This window comes from Heterocephalus glaber, unplaced genomic scaffold, assembly GCF_053883595.1.
Source record: "Heterocephalus glaber isolate CG9 unplaced genomic scaffold, H.glaber_assembly_v1.0 deba00001451, whole genome shotgun sequence".
NCBI lineage: Eukaryota > Metazoa > Chordata > Mammalia > Rodentia > Bathyergidae > Heterocephalus > Heterocephalus glaber.
The window spans coordinates 4,586,261-4,601,224 of record NW_028258301.1 but is presented as its reverse complement, the minus strand read 5'-3'; the positions used below and the strand labels follow the sequence as shown (position 1 = coordinate 4,601,224).

The window sequence follows — 14,964 nt, the reverse complement described above, 5'->3', positions numbered from 1 at the left end:
TATGGTGGCAGACATGCACGTTCTGCAGAGAGACTCTGATCAAAGCAAGCAAAGGCTCTTAAAAGTGTCTTTCTGTGCCTTTTATCCTATTCAGACTACTTAGGGCAGGTAGTATTCATACCCTTAATCCTACTGTTTTTGAACCTAGCATTGCACCAAGAATAAATCCTAGTGTCACACATTCTAGATCCAGCTTCCTCTGAAAAAGCCCCACCTATGACCACATGAGGCTTTGGGGGGACATCTAGACACAAACCATAACAGCTGCAATGTTCCCACAGGACAGTGGCCCCTGTGCCAGCTGGCAGAGACAGCTGGATTGCTTGACATAGAGAGGCGTTTGTTCTCCTGGGCCCTGGAGAATGGGCATGGGGGAGAGGGCAGGAGACACACAGCACCATGAGGGTAGGAAGATGGGGGACATGATCTCTCCCAGGGGACTGGCATTTTAGGTGCTGACCTTGAGGACATGCTATGAGGCTGGTGGGATTCACTGGCCCCAGGATTGTAAGATCTCTGTTTTTCAGAATCTTCAGTGAGGGCAGAGAAGAAAGCCTAAGGGATATCCAGGCTGTAGACTCCAGAAATAGAGACCTGGCCTTCCATGTACAGTGACCTGTCAGTGGAATAAAGCAGGCTCAAGGAGTGAACCTAAAAGCAATTTTCTTAAGCAACTTGTTTGATGGATTATACTTCCTTTATCCCTCAAGCTCAGGGAGTTCTCTGAGTGTTTTAGATAGAATTAAGACATAGAAATTCTACTATCACATTAGGTCTGAAACACACTGTCTCAATTCAGATATGATTCAGAAAATCATAAGGTCAAGTGCCTTAGATGATCCAACACTTCTGCATTCAAAGGCAAGACTTCTCTCTGCATGTCCTGCGTCCAGCAAGGGCTGGCTTCAAAGCCCATCTGCCTTGGTGAAGAGGTCATTGTCAGCTACTACATTTCTCCCTCTCCTCTTCCCTTCATGAGAAGCAGTATTTCTGACCATCGAAGCTGCAGTGTGAGGAGGAGAAGTTCCAGGGAGGAGTAAAGTTCTGATTGGAGGAGGAATCTCTCAAAAATCCTCTTGGCTTGGAGCAGCAGAAGGCTGAACCTAGTCTGGGAGATCTGCCACGTGCACCCCAGACTCAGCACTGTATCCCTAATCCCTCAACCACTCAGATCTTTCATAGCCTCCAGAATTCAGTCTGTTCACCACCAGATTCTGGCAGATGAGGCCCAGCCCCACTCAAAGTGGTCTTCTAGACAGGATCTATGGTGTCCTTTTTTCATGCATGCAGTCACATCGAGTCCACATATACAGGCACATGAAAAACCCTGGCCTGATTTTGCAGGCGAGCCCCAAACCAACAACTCCCAACCACCCCACAGCTGGCGCTTAGTCAGCCACAGGCTGTATGTCTGGAGATCGAGGCAGACACTGGTCTATGGTGGCCCCAAGTGAAGGGACACTACTACACTCCCATGGGTCCCTGCTGAATCTTCTGGAGCTGAAACTACACCTGAGAAGGGGCAAATAGCCCCACATACTTCTCTTTCTTATTGAGAAAACAACAAGTATGTATCCAAAGAAATATTTTATATCCAGTTCTTAGTATTTGCTTTACAGATCTTCCCCTTATTTATGTGTAATTTTGCATTCTTTTCCTACCTATTTTATTGTAATAAAATTCACGTAATATAAAATTTACTGTTTTTAAGAATATGGTTCAATGGAATTGAAAATATCGATTATACTGCACAACAGTTACAACCATCTGTCTCCATAACTTTCTTTATCTTCCCAAACTGAAACTCTGAAACCACTAAACACACTAATTCTCCCTCCGCCAGCCCTTGGCAACCACCATTCTTCTTTTTGTCTCTATGTCCCTGATTACTCTAGGTAACTTGTGTAAGTAGAGTCATACAGTATTTATCTTTTTGTGACTATGGTTAGCAAATAGCCTTCAGAGCCACCCATGCTGTAGCACATATTAGAATCTTTTTTCTTTTTAAAGCTGAATAATATTCCTTTGTATGCATATATTTTGTTTATTCATTCATACATAGACACTTGAGTTGCTTCTAATTTTTGGCTATTGTAATAGTGCTGGTATAAACATAAGAATACAGATATCTCTTTAAGACCCTGCTTTCAGTTTTATGAGGGTATATACCCATATATCCAGCAGTGGATCTTCTGATCAAAATAATCCTGTTATTAATATTTTGAGAAACTTCCATACTGTTTTCCATAGTGACTTCACCATTTTATATTACTGTCAGTGATACATATGGGTTCTAATCTCCACATTCCTTGCCAACACTAATTTCTTGTTGTTGTTTTTTTAATAATAACCAATCTATTGTGTGTCAAGTGTTATTCCATTTAAGGATTTGATTTTTATTGCACTAATGATTAGTGATGTTGAATATCTTTTCATATGCTCACAGGCTATTCATGTAACTTCTTTGGAAAATTGTCTATTCATGTCCTTTGCCCATTTTAGAATACACTTGTTTCTTTGCTTGAGTTGATTTAGCAGAATTATTTATATATTCTGGATAGTAATCCCTTATTAGATACATGATTTTACAAATATATTTTCTGGGCTACCTTTTCTTTCTATTGCTAGTGTCCTTTGATGCACAGATGGCTTTAATTTTGATGAAGTCCAATTTATCTATTTTTTTCTTTTGTTACTGTTTTTGGTGTCATCATTACCAAATCCAATGTCATGAAGATTTTCACCTATGCTTTCTTCTGCTAAGAGTTTTATCTTACTCTTCCACTTAGGTCCTCTATCCATTTTGAGCTACTTTTTGTATGTGGTTAGAAAGAAGTATGTAACTTCTTTCTTTTGTGTGTGGATATCCAGTTTCCCTAGCACCATTTGTTGAAAAGATTGTCCTTTCCGCATTGAACGCTCTTGACACCTTTGGCAAAAATCACTTCACCATACATGTAAGGGTTTCATTCTGGGTTCTCTATTCTATTCCATTGGTTTACAAGGTCATCTTATGCTAATACTACACAGTATTGATCACTGCAGCTTGTAGTAAGTTTTGAAATCAGGAGATGTGAAACCTCCAACTTTGTTTTTCTTAGTTGTATCATATATGGCATGCCTTGGTAGAAACTTGAATTTTATCAGCCTGATTTAGTTCTGTAATTTTCTAAGTAGTTCAAACCACATTTTCTGATGTGGCTAACACTGGCCCTGTTGGCCCTGCCCTTCTCATTTATCCGATGAACTCTTATTCTCCGTTAAATATATGTGAAAGACACTGCCTTTGCAAACCTACCTCTCTGCCCCTCTGACATCTAATGCTAATGAGTGGAAGATCTTTCTGAGTCCATCCAAAACTACCCTGACCTTCCTCTCAGGTCAGTGCTCTACTTGCTGGGGCATCACATGGCCTGTGCTTGATGTTCTGGGCTAGGAAAGCAGCAAAGAGGAGGTCCAGGACTCTGCCTCTCACTTCCCTTATCTCAAAAAGGGAAGAGAAAAGCATCTGGCTCCCACATCCAGCCATGGGCTTCCATAGGATGCTGTGGTTGGAAGTGCAGGGTCAGTGGAACCCTTTTATTCCTCCATCCTAGGTCCTGGCTCATGTGGCAGAGGTGGCTGCAGACTGTCAGTCAGAAGACTGAAATGTCCCAAATGCAGCAGTTTCAGGAGGACCACATGAAGAAGCATGCTTTATGCCAGGTGTCTGGGCTCCTTGGCTACATGGTGCTGGTGTTGGTTTCTCTGTGCTAACCTCAAGAGCGTGTAGTAACTCAGGATTTTCAAAGGTCTTAGAAGCCACCTTAACCTCACTAGTGCTGTGAGGCAGGCAAGACATCAATGAGGACACCTGGTCTTAGAGATATTCAGCAACTTGCCCAAGGCCATCTGCATTTCGGTGGAGGTGCAGCTGGAAATAGAAGCCAGGCTGCCTGAGCCCTAGGCCCTTAGCCCATGGATTTCTGCCCTTTTCCGGGAAGGCCTCCTGACTCCACCTCTTTCATCTGTCACAGAAGGGGAGTGGAAGTGTGGGCTGAATATCAGAAGACGTGAACTCTGGCCTTGCCTTGTCACATATGCCCCTGCCTCTTCCTTGGAATAAACATTTGTCTCTTTCTGGGCCTTGGTTTCCTACACTGTAAAAAGGGAACATGACAGCTGGAGAGCAGAGGTGGGAGTGTAGGAGGTGGTGGCTGCTTAGTAAGGATACTGGCACACTCTTCTCCTCACTTCCTTTGTCTCCTTACTGGGTAAAGAAAAATGGCATTGAACAGATGTTTAAGAAACCTGAACTCCATCCCCGCTCCCCCTGTGCTTCCCTGGGCCTCACTTTCCCTTTTGCACAGCAGGAGCTTGAACAGTGATTTCTGAAGTCCCTCCCAGCTCTGGGGCTCTATCACTCTTCTCCTTTTTGCTTCCTTTTCTTCCTCTTGTTCCTGCACTTCTGAGGTAGGAAGAAGACACGTTGCATGTGTGTGTACACGTGTGTGCATGCATGTTGTCTGCGGACACTTGTGTGTACAGGTGAGTGCACTCGTGTGTGTATGAGGCAGTCCTGCTGTTGGTGGGGTGGTGGTGAGGAGAAAAGTGGGCAGGACACTGCCGTGTGCCAGCAGGGCTCTGAGCTCTGTCAAGGGCTCACAGTGCTTGGGGCTGTTTAATCATTAAAGGAAAAGAATGAAGCCAGGAGAACCTCAAAGTCCAGCCTGCTAAGGACCGACACCAACAGATGAGCAAGGAGCTGGCAGCAATGGGCCCTGGAGCTTCAGTGGATGAGATGAAGACAGAGGCAGCTCTGCACTCAGCCCTGGGCTCTGAAGTCAGCCTGCACACCTACGACATCTTGGTGGTGGTTGTCTACTTTGTCTTCGTCATTGCTGTGGGGATCTGGGTGAGCGGGGCCTGAGGCCAGGTCTGTAGAGCAGGGAAAGCAGAAGCAGCCTCTCATCTGGAGCTGAGGGCAGGATTGGGAAAAAGAAAGCAGATCACATAACTAAAAGAGCAGAGAGGATAAAAACTTCCGGAATCACCCCTCCCCACGCCATGCCCTTCTCTCCATAGAAGGGCAGACTGAGACTCAAAGAAGGCTGTGGCTTGTCCGAGGTCACTAAGCAAGGAGCCCCAGCTCCTGCCTCCCTGTATACACATCTGCTGCCTTTGGCCCCAGCCATCCCTGAGCCCTACTGCTGCCTTCTTCCCCATCTCAAGACCTGCAACTTAGAAAAATACCTTGACCTTCCCCTAGTCTTCTTTGTGTCATGACCAGGAAGCTGGGGCTCTGCATTCTCAGGGAAGGAAGGGTGCCAGGCACATTCCAAGGTCCCACTGCTCTCTGTTGTTCACAGGAACCAGGGAGCTGAGCACAGGTCCCAAGTCCAGCAGTCAAAGTCTCCTTTCTGAGTCTCGGTTTTCTCTCATGGACATGAGGAATAGGCTGAAGCTGTGGAAAGGACAGGACGCATGTAATCTTGTGCTTAGAACCTGGCACACAAGTGGTAGACAATAAAGGGCTGCTATCTTCACCAGTGCTCTGCAGAGCTGCCAGCACCTTTAGACTGCTTCGGAGCAGACTGTAACCTGATTCCTGAGCTGTGAGGAGGCCAGGAGCCCTCTCTGAGCCTCCACCCTCCGCCCTCAGTAAGAAGTCATAGTCCCACCTCCCAGCACATCTGCTGGAAGAAGTGGACAGACAGGTGCTCAGTAGCTCCCAGGAGGCAGCCTGGGTGAAAAAAGCCAACTCTGCCATGAACTAGACAAGTCACTTCCTGCCCGAGGGAATTTCCTCATCTGTGAAATGAGTTTGTGCTACTCCTGTGGCCTCCAAGAAGATCAGAGGTGAGCCAGGACAGTTGAAGCACAAGCTTAACAAGCAGCAGGCCCTGCAGGAGTTATCACTCCTTTTCCTTCCTCACACCCCAGGGCTTCTCCTGTCTCAGAGCCAGGCAGATACCTACTGCCTTTCCCACCAGGATAACTACTTCGAGTTCCTCCTTCCCTGGTCAGGGCCAGCCCTCATCCATGTCCCGAGAAATCTCTTGTGCTCCTCAAATCCTTCATTTTTTAGAGCATAAACCTAACAGGCCACAGACTGTCCACCTAGTGGCTACTTTCAGGATACTGGACAGAGCTCGGTAGTGTGGTTTACCCTCAAGCCAGGCAAAGTGAAGCCTCCAAACAGCTCCCCTTGTCCTGCCCAGGGCGCAGAGGCCCATAGTCAGACTGGTCAGAAAGGCTACCATCTGCAGTGTGGGACCCTGGCTGGGAGGAGGGGAGAGGCCAGCTCAGGAGCAGCATCCACTATGTGCCTGAGGCCCAGATACCACATCATCTCCTGAGAGCCACTGTGAGGGAGGGAAGGACAAGGAAGGGCACACCAGCGACCACCTGGGACCCTTGCATAGCACTTCGCCATTCACAAAGACCTTGGCCATCCTTTCCTTCTGTGCTCTTCACCTCAGCCCCGGGAGATGAATGTTGAGAATCACAAAAATGAAGTAACTCTCCCAAGGACTTGTAAATTAAAAATGGTGAAGCAGGCAGCAGATGGGCTCCTCTGTCCTGCCTCCATTCTCACCCTCTGTGTCCCCACAGTGCCTGCACCCAGGGACAGGGAATCTGGGGTGGAAGGCAGAGACTGGAGAGAACCTCCGGAAGTTCTCATCTTTTGCCATTTTCTTTCCAGTCATCAATCCGTGCAAGCCGAGGCACCATTGGTGGCTATTTCCTGGCAGGGAGGTCCATGAGCTGGTGGCCGGTGAGTGTCCCCCCCCCCCATCCACATCCTCCTGTCATCTTCTCTTGCCTGGGCCAAGGCACCAGTCTCCCATTGGGGTTCCCAGGTCTAGACTGCTCTCCTACCCCAATCCACCACACACCCGAAGTGGCCTTGCTAACACAGCTTGACAAGCCTGGTCCGAACCTCTTGGGCATGGGTCCTAGGCCGGCTCTGGACCTACAGAAGTAGATCTAGAGTGTCCCTACCCTAGAGTAGCTCAGAGTTTAGTTGGATGGAGAGACTCATGTTGCTCATGAGTCAAAGCTGAGCTAGAGGGAAGCCTGGGAGTCTCGAGAGCGTCAAGGATGCCCTTGCGCCCGGCAGTGGGGCGGGGTTTAGGGGAAGAAAGACTTCCTTGGGGAAAGGACACTGAGTGAGCTGAATCCTGAAGAGCAGTCAGGTGAGGAGATCCAGAAGCAAAATCCCCAACCAGCACAAGAAATCAATCCCCAAATCTTTGTGACCCTCCATCTCTTCCATCAGACCGTCCCATATTTCTATTGGTCCTCAAAACTAACTTCCTCCTCCACGGGATGGGGGAGGGTGGCCCTGCGTGGAAAACTAGTAATGGAGTCACCATTCCCGTGGGAACTGACGCTGTGCTCGCTCCCAGGCATGCCAACCCTGCACACTCACTCACACGCTTAGGCACCAACCCTCCCACGGGCCCACACTCACCCGTATGCACACTCGCCTACTCTCTCACTCACACTCTGCCACTCATACCCTCATTCACACTCACACGCACTCTCGCACACTTTCTCACACTCCGCACACTCATGCCCTCTCTCACTCCCATTCACAGTCGCTCGTGCACTTCTCACTCACACTCACACTCCCATGCTGGTGAGCCCGGTCTCACGCACCCTTAGGAGCACACCCTCACAGGAGAAGGAAACCCACGGAAATAGTTCTGCTTAGCCGGTGGCTCCAGAAGCGTAGCCCTGAAGCTGAGTCAGATAAGGAGGAAGAAGCTGGTCTGGGCAGGCTGTTCTGTTGTGTAGAAAGCCCAGGCCCTGCTGACTGTGCACTTGGTCTGAAGAGGGCAGAGTGCTGGCCCCACCCACTAAGGGCCCGAGGAAAGCCAGGGCTCCAGCAGAAGATGTCCTGACGGACAAGGCCAGGTTCCCCTGAGCCTCACACTGTGCGGTGTGCTGTTGCCACCCTCCTCAGGTGACTGGGCTGTGAGCTGTGCCTTCTGCACCCGAGACCTGATCCAGCTTGAGGCTGGGTGCAGATCCAGCCTCAGATTGTTTCTGTTACTGTAACAAACGCCTGAGATGATCAACTCCACGCTCAGGGCAGAGCTGCTGGAGCTGTGTGCCCAGGTGCCCTTCCAGTCCTGACACTGTGCCCAAGGGAGATGTGTGCCTGCAGGGCTGTCAGCAGGACAGCAGCCATCCCTGCTGAGAGAGGCCTGCGTGGTCTTCCTCGTCTTACCTTGCCCCATCCATGTCTCTCAGGCGCGCCTCATTCCTGGGGAAAACTTCTCGTGCAGTGGGGGGCTGTGCTCTCTCTTCTGGCCTAGCGCTACAGTCCATCCCTGCCAGTGCGCTTGGGCCGCCCAGGAGAGTGCATGTATAAGTGCATGTGTGTGGAAGAGTATATGTGTGAGCGTATGTAGGTGCCTGTGTGTGAATGTATGCCTATGAGTGTGCACGTGTATGTTCCTATAGGGAATGTGCATGAGTGCAAGCTATGTGTGTAAGAGCATGTCAGAGAGTGTACATGAGTGTGTGAGTGCACATGCACGTGTGGGTGTTCGTGTGTGAGCACGTGCATGTAAACATGTGTGTGAGTGCGTGTGTAAATATGGAAGTGCATGTGAGTGTATACGTGAGAGTATGTGTGGATGTGTGTGCATGTGTGTGGGTTTGAATGTGCAAGTGTGAGTATACATGTGAGTGAGTGTGCGTGTGTGTGCACGCCCAACTGCATACGCGCAGCACGAGGGACTCGGTAAGGTGGGGTCACTCACTTCCGTGCCTTTGCACTGCTCTGCTGCCCTTCTCTGAATTTCTCAGTCTTTTTCCCTTTTTACCACTTTCCATCTCCCAATATCCTTAAGAAGAACGAGAAGTTGGGAGAATGGGAGTCCCCGGGCTTTGTAGGTGAGGAGAGTGAGGCTTTGTGAGAGGAAATGACTCTCTGACGGGGACTCGAGGTACAAAGCTGGAGCACAACTCTTCCCTCTGACCCCGACCTGTCCCCAAGGTCTCCTCAGCCTCCTCCCAGGCTCTGAGTCCCACCCTCTGGGCCCCCTGCCCGCCCGTGTTGGATCCCATCCAATAATAAGCGACAGCATGGTGTAAGTGCTTAGTGGGTTCCAAGCACCTTTTCATCATGGATGTGGGAGCCAAACAGCCAAGACTTTAATCCTCATTTGTTCACTTCTGAAAGTTTCTTATCTATGCCTCAGTTTCTCCATAAATACTATACAGGAGGAATTGTGTTAGTTTTCTGCTATTGTAACAAATTCCTAGGATGACCAACCCATTAAGAGAAAAGGTTTCTTTCCACTCATCTCTTGGCTAGGGAGTAAAAGAAAAAAGAAGATTCCAGGTCCTATAATTCCCTTCAAGGACATACTCCCAAGGACCTATGACTTCCCACTGCTGAAACACAGCAATAACAGTACCTACTTTTATTGGATTGTTTTGAGGATTAACTGATTTTATATATACAGTGCTTGACAGTGCTGTGTGAGTACTACCTGCTGTGATTGTTGGCATTATAATTACCATCATCATTCCCTTCCATCACCTTACAAGAGTTGGCCTCCCTCTGGAGAAAAAGAAAGTATACTCAGAGGCTGGCCTGGCCTGTGCTCAGCCTCTGACCCCTCCCTCTGCCCAGCCTTGCCCCGGAGCCTGCAGGAAAAGGGCAGGCAGGGCTTCCTGTTCAAGCTCCGCCCCCAGCCCCTCCAGCGTCCTTCTCTCTGGAGGGCCTGAGATTGATGACCCAGTGCAGGGCTCTATCCTGCCTACCCAGACCTGCTGCTCCTGGCTTCTTTTCTGGCCCACTTTGCCACTTCCTCACTGGGTGACCTGTGGCTTCACTCGTCCTAACGTTAGTTTTTTCCTCTGTAAATGTGGAAGACCAGTGCTCCTCCCTCTGGCTATTTATGGAGATTAAATGCATTAGGGCATATAAAGTGCCTGGTGCAGTGCCAAATAAATGTGAGTCCCATGCCATCTCCCATGGTAATGGTCCTGACTCCAGATCAATTCAGATTAACCCTGACCTTTGACCCTATTTTTGCCTTGCAGATTGGCGCATCTCTGATGTCCAGCAATGTGGGCAGTGGCTTGTTCATTGGCCTGGCTGGCACAGGGGCTGCTGGGGGCCTTGCCGTGGGTGGCTTCGAGTGGAATGTAAGGAAGCCGACGTGGCTGCTGTCGGGGAACAAGGGTACCGGGCACACCCTCTTGCCAGCCTTAGTGCTGAGAGAAACCTTAGAGGAGTTTGGGAGGCTGCCTGGTGAATGGAGAACTCATTATACAGATGAGGAAAACAAGACCTGGAGGAGGTGGGTTGGGATCAGTCCTGGGTCGCCTACTTCCCTGCTCAAGGATTTCCCACAGTACACACTGCCTCTGGATAGGAGGCTTCCCCTTCAACTCTGTCCGTGATCTTGGTAACTTCTTCTCCTTATATTCCCAGGCAGTCTTCCTGCTTCTGGCCCTTGGCTGGGTCTTTGTCCCTGTGTACATCGCAGCTGGTGTGGTCACTATGCCACAGTACCTGAAGAAGCGGCTTGGGGGGCAGAGGAACCAGGTGTACATGTCTGTCCCGTCTCTCATCCTCTACATCTTCACCAAGATATCGGTGGGTATCACTCCAAAGTGGCGGGGTTGTCTCTCTGCAAATGCTGATTAGGGAACTGCTGAATGCATTGCCAGGGGCTTGAGGCTGACAGGAAGCTCACATTCACAGTTTGGAAGAAGGCAGAAAGGGAGGAAAAATGGAAGGCAGGAAGGAAGGAAGAGGGAGGAAGGGAGGGAAATAAGAAGGAACAGCGGAAGAGAAGAGGAAGGAAGGATGGCTGGATAGATGGAAAGATAAAAGAAAAGAAGGCTCCATCTACACACTTTTCATTGTATGCCCCCCTTCAGCACTGGGACAATCAGAGAAGAATGATAAATGTTTTAACTGAATGACAGCTCTTATTCAAAAAACTCACAATCTAGAGTTCATTCTTTCAACTGCCTTTATATTAGTTGCTTCTTCATCAGCAACTGTTGGTTAAGTGTTAGAGTTAGAAAAAGCTTCTGGGTCCTTCCCTCTGCAGACTGACATCTTCTCTGGAGCCCTCTTCATCCAGATGGCTTTGGGCTGGAACCTCTACCTCTCCACAGTGATCCTCCTGGTGGTGACAGCCGTCTACACCATCACAGGTAGGGCTGAGGCTGAGCCCCAGAGAGAGGTGGAGAGGGAGGCTTTGGGCAGAGGCAGAGAACAAGACTGAAGGACAGAGACAACCAGAGAGAGGAACAGACGATTGGTCCTGAGAGAGAGAAGAGAAAGACAGGAACAGAGTCCAAGAGGGCCAAGGCGATGACACATGATAATAGAAAAACACAGAGAGACAAACTGTGGGACACAGTAGGACAGGAAAAGGGAGATGAAAGGGCCAGAAATGAAGAAACCGTACCAGACAGAGATCAGACAGGAGAGACACAGAGGCACTGGAAAAGATCGTCTGCATCAAGTAGAGATTAGGAAGCTGCTGTCTGCACCAGCATCATGGTGAGCTGCCCCAGCAAATGCCACAGACACACTCTCTCCTGTTTCCTCCAAAATGTCTCATACAGGGCCAGCCACCTTGGGCCACCAGCACAGGACATACTCACTTATGACTATGTTGGCCTTGAAAGATGGAGACATTTAGATAGACACTGATTGGGAGGGAAAAGAGAGAGCATTCCTGGTGGAGCTAAGAGCACAAGTAAAGGTCAGGACTTGGGTCACTGACAAGGACAACAAAAAGCCATGGCGTGACGGCCTTGGTAAGATGCTATCAGAGACAGAAAGGGCCACATGAATACACTCAAGTATGACCAGGCTCTGTCCTCTCGGGCTGGGGTAGAGGGAAAGGCTAGATGTGGGGAAAGGCAGGTGACTCGAGCCCACTGCTAAGAGGCCTGTGTCTCCTCTGGTCTCCTCAGTGTGGCCAGAGAAGAACCCCTGTTGGTGCTGATTGATGTGCCCTCTCCTTGGGTCCCCAGGTGGTCTCATGGCTGTGATCTACACAGATGCTCTGCAGACAGTGATCATGGTAGGGGGAGCCCTGGTCCTCATGTTTCTAGGTAAGAAAGAGGCCTACGTGCCCTCGCTGTCACCCCTAAATTCTTCCTCTGTTCTATTTTTGACACCTCCATGGGTTACCTAGGACTTTCCTGATCACAATCATGCCCTGTGTCCAAGTCAGGGCTCCCAACAGGCAGAATTCTCTCTACTCCAAACCCAGGGTCTGGAACCTGAGCCTCATCTCCCTTCCCATTCCCATCCCTCAAGCGGCTCCAACCCAGAGCCTCACTTGGGGCCGGGAGCACAGGCTGGGTGTGTCCCAGGGATTTTCTCTCACTGCATCTCTTCTCACAGGTTTTCAGGAGGTGGGCTGGTACCCAGGCCTGCAGCAGCTGTACAGCCAGGCCCTCCCTAATGCCACAGTCCCCAACACCACTTGTCACCTCCCACGAGCAGATGCCTTCCACATGCTTCGGGACCCTGTGAGCAGGGACATCCCACGGCCAGGGCTCATTTTCGGACTCACAGTACTGGCCACCTGGTGTTGGTGCACAGACCAGGTAAGGCCTGGCCCACCTGGAAGTAGGGTGGCTTCCTGCAGACAAACTGGGCATTTGGATGCATCGAAGGTTGGACTTCATTCTAGGATTGGAGTAGGGGCCCAGTCAGAGAGCAGGGTCAGGGCTCACCTGTGGCTGAGCTGAGTCCCACCAGTCTGATCAGCACACCTCCATTGTTATTGCCATTCCAGGTCATCGTGCAGAGGTCTCTGTCAGCCAAGAGTCTGTGCCATGCTAAGGGAGGCTCAGTGCTGGGGGGCTACCTGAAGATCCTCCCCATGTTCTTCATCGTCATGCCCGGCATGATCAGCAGGGCCCTGTACCCAGGTAAGAATGAGCCTTCTTACTGGGCCTTGGGCCTCAGGACTTGTTCCTGGGCAAGGTGGACCAGAGAAGGGTGGCAAGCTTTCTCTATTAAGATCTCATTGTAAGCAGTTCAGAATTTAAAGGCCAAAGCACTTAAGCATTTCAGTAGAATAAATATGTATCTCAATGCTGTTTTAAAATTCTGCTTCCTCTTTTTTAAAAAAAGCAAGGCTTTCTTCTTTCCAAGAATATTTGCCTTTATCAAGATATAAGACATAAATCCTAGAGGAATCTATCCCTCATTGCTGAGTAGTATGCATCATGGACAAGAAATTCATCCAAAATCCAATGCTACTCACTCCTTGACCTTCTAGACAAGCTCAGAGTCTCCAGTGAACATTTTCCTACAGTGCCAGAAAGCAAATCCTGGGCCATCCTGAGGAGGCACAGGATCACGCAGCTTCAACTGCCATGCCTTCTTCTGCAGATGAGGTGGGCTGCGTGGGCTGCATGGACCCCGAGGTCTGCCAAAGAGTCGGTGGGGCCCGAGTGGGATGTTCCAACATTGCCTACCCCAAGCTGGTCATGGCTCTCATGCCCGTCAGTGAGTCCCATCTTGCCCACTCACCCTCCCACTCCCACCTGCCAGCCTTCCAGTCCCCACTGATGAGGAGGGATTGTGCTATGAGTGGGTGGGAAGAGGGAAGATACAGACTCGGTACAGACTCGGTTCTGTACCCCTGCCTAATACATGCACACACACAACCACACTCCCCCAAGCATTTGTAAGGTGCCTATTCTGAGCCTGGTGTTGGAAATGTGGAGATAAGGGCAGGTCCCAGCTCTCAGGCTTTATGCAGTCTCCAGGGCACCTGGGCTCAGCAAGGATACAGTACAAGGTGACCTGGTGGTAAAGGGCAGCAGAGGAAGGAAGCAGAGCAGAGTCTCAAAGAACACTTTAGGCAGAGCTGATGGGGCAGAGAAAATGTTGTTCTGGGCCGGGGATTTAGCTCAGTGGTTTCTCAGCCTGCTGCACAAGTGCAAGGACCCAAGTTCGATCCCCGGTACCAAAAAAAAAAAAGAAAAGAAAAGAAAAGAAAATGTTGTTCAAAAGAGAAGTTGTGTGTGCAAACACTGAGGAGAGAGAGCGCTAAATGAAAGGAGCGCAGTATGAAACCAGTGGCAAGGAGCAATGAAGATGACCTTCCTGAGGGGTTGCCATGGCCCAGCCTGGTTCTAGAAGGGAGCCTTTCCTCCAGGAGCAATGGAGGGCACTGGGGGAGGGAGGCAGAGCGAGGGTGATAGGTTTGTGCTTCAGAAGAACCACTCTGCCTGGAGGACTCAGCAAGGGGACAAGCTGTCTCTCACACCCCATCTCTCCCCAGGTCTGCGGGGCCTGATGATTGCTGTGATCATGGCGGCCCTCATGAGCTCACTCACCTCCATCTTCAACAGCAGCAGCACCCTGTTTGCTATTGATGTGTGGCAGCGCTTCCGCAGGAGGGCCACAGAGCAGGAGCTGATGGTGGTGGGCAGGTGCCTGCCAGATCTTCCATGCTTTCAGAGCCCCCTCTCTTCTCCCTTCCCCACCCCTCCCCAGGTTACCCTGAGGAGACAGCTGGGGCTGGGCCTGGGCCAGCCCTCAGAGCACTGGGTGCCAGGGCAGACCTGCGGAGTGACCTCAGGCAAGTCCCTGCACCTCTGGACCACTCCTCACTCTCCAGAATAATGGGGAGAAGAATCTCTTCCCTGCCTTTGGACTTTCCCTTGGAATGGATCAGTGGGGTAACTGGGAGATGACAAAGCACTTGAGAATGAGAGGTGAAGCACGTGAGTAGGAGGAAAGGCAGCAGGCAGCTCACCACAAGGCCTTTCGGGTCAACTCTGCCTGCTACCCTGCCTGCTACCCCAGAATGATAGTAGTGTTTAATCCAATCCGTCAGGCTTACTCCAAATAGCCACTGTGGGCCACACCCTTGAGCTGGCAACCAGGAGAACAGGGGAGGTTCACAGTCTGGTGAGAAGGGCAGAAACAGGTGTATTACACTGCATTAGCAGGGCACCTGCCTC

The 14,964-nt window shown here is 50.1% G+C and overlaps 1 protein-coding gene across 1 annotated transcript in view; it reads left to right on the top strand.

The window, feature by feature from the left end:
- The window catches only part of Slc5a9 (solute carrier family 5 member 9), a 58,338-nt gene that overhangs the window by 32,267 nt on the left and 11,107 nt on the right, over positions 1–14,964 (top strand). Inside the window, exons 7-17 of the mRNA XM_087214868.1 lie at positions 4,674–4,894; positions 6,686–6,757; positions 10,048–10,152; positions 10,283–10,307; positions 10,383–10,606; positions 11,070–11,175; positions 12,007–12,087; positions 12,383–12,588; positions 12,780–12,915; positions 13,382–13,498; positions 14,280–14,430. Coding sequence (XP_087070994.1) covers positions 4,733–4,894; positions 6,686–6,757; positions 10,048–10,152; positions 10,283–10,307; positions 10,383–10,606; positions 11,070–11,175; positions 12,007–12,087; positions 12,383–12,588; positions 12,780–12,915; positions 13,382–13,498; positions 14,280–14,430 — 1,385 coding nt within the window. The 5' untranslated portion in view covers positions 4,674–4,732. The remainder of the gene's footprint in view (positions 1–4,673; positions 4,895–6,685; positions 6,758–10,047; positions 10,153–10,282; positions 10,308–10,382; positions 10,607–11,069; positions 11,176–12,006; positions 12,088–12,382; positions 12,589–12,779; positions 12,916–13,381; positions 13,499–14,279; positions 14,431–14,964) is intronic.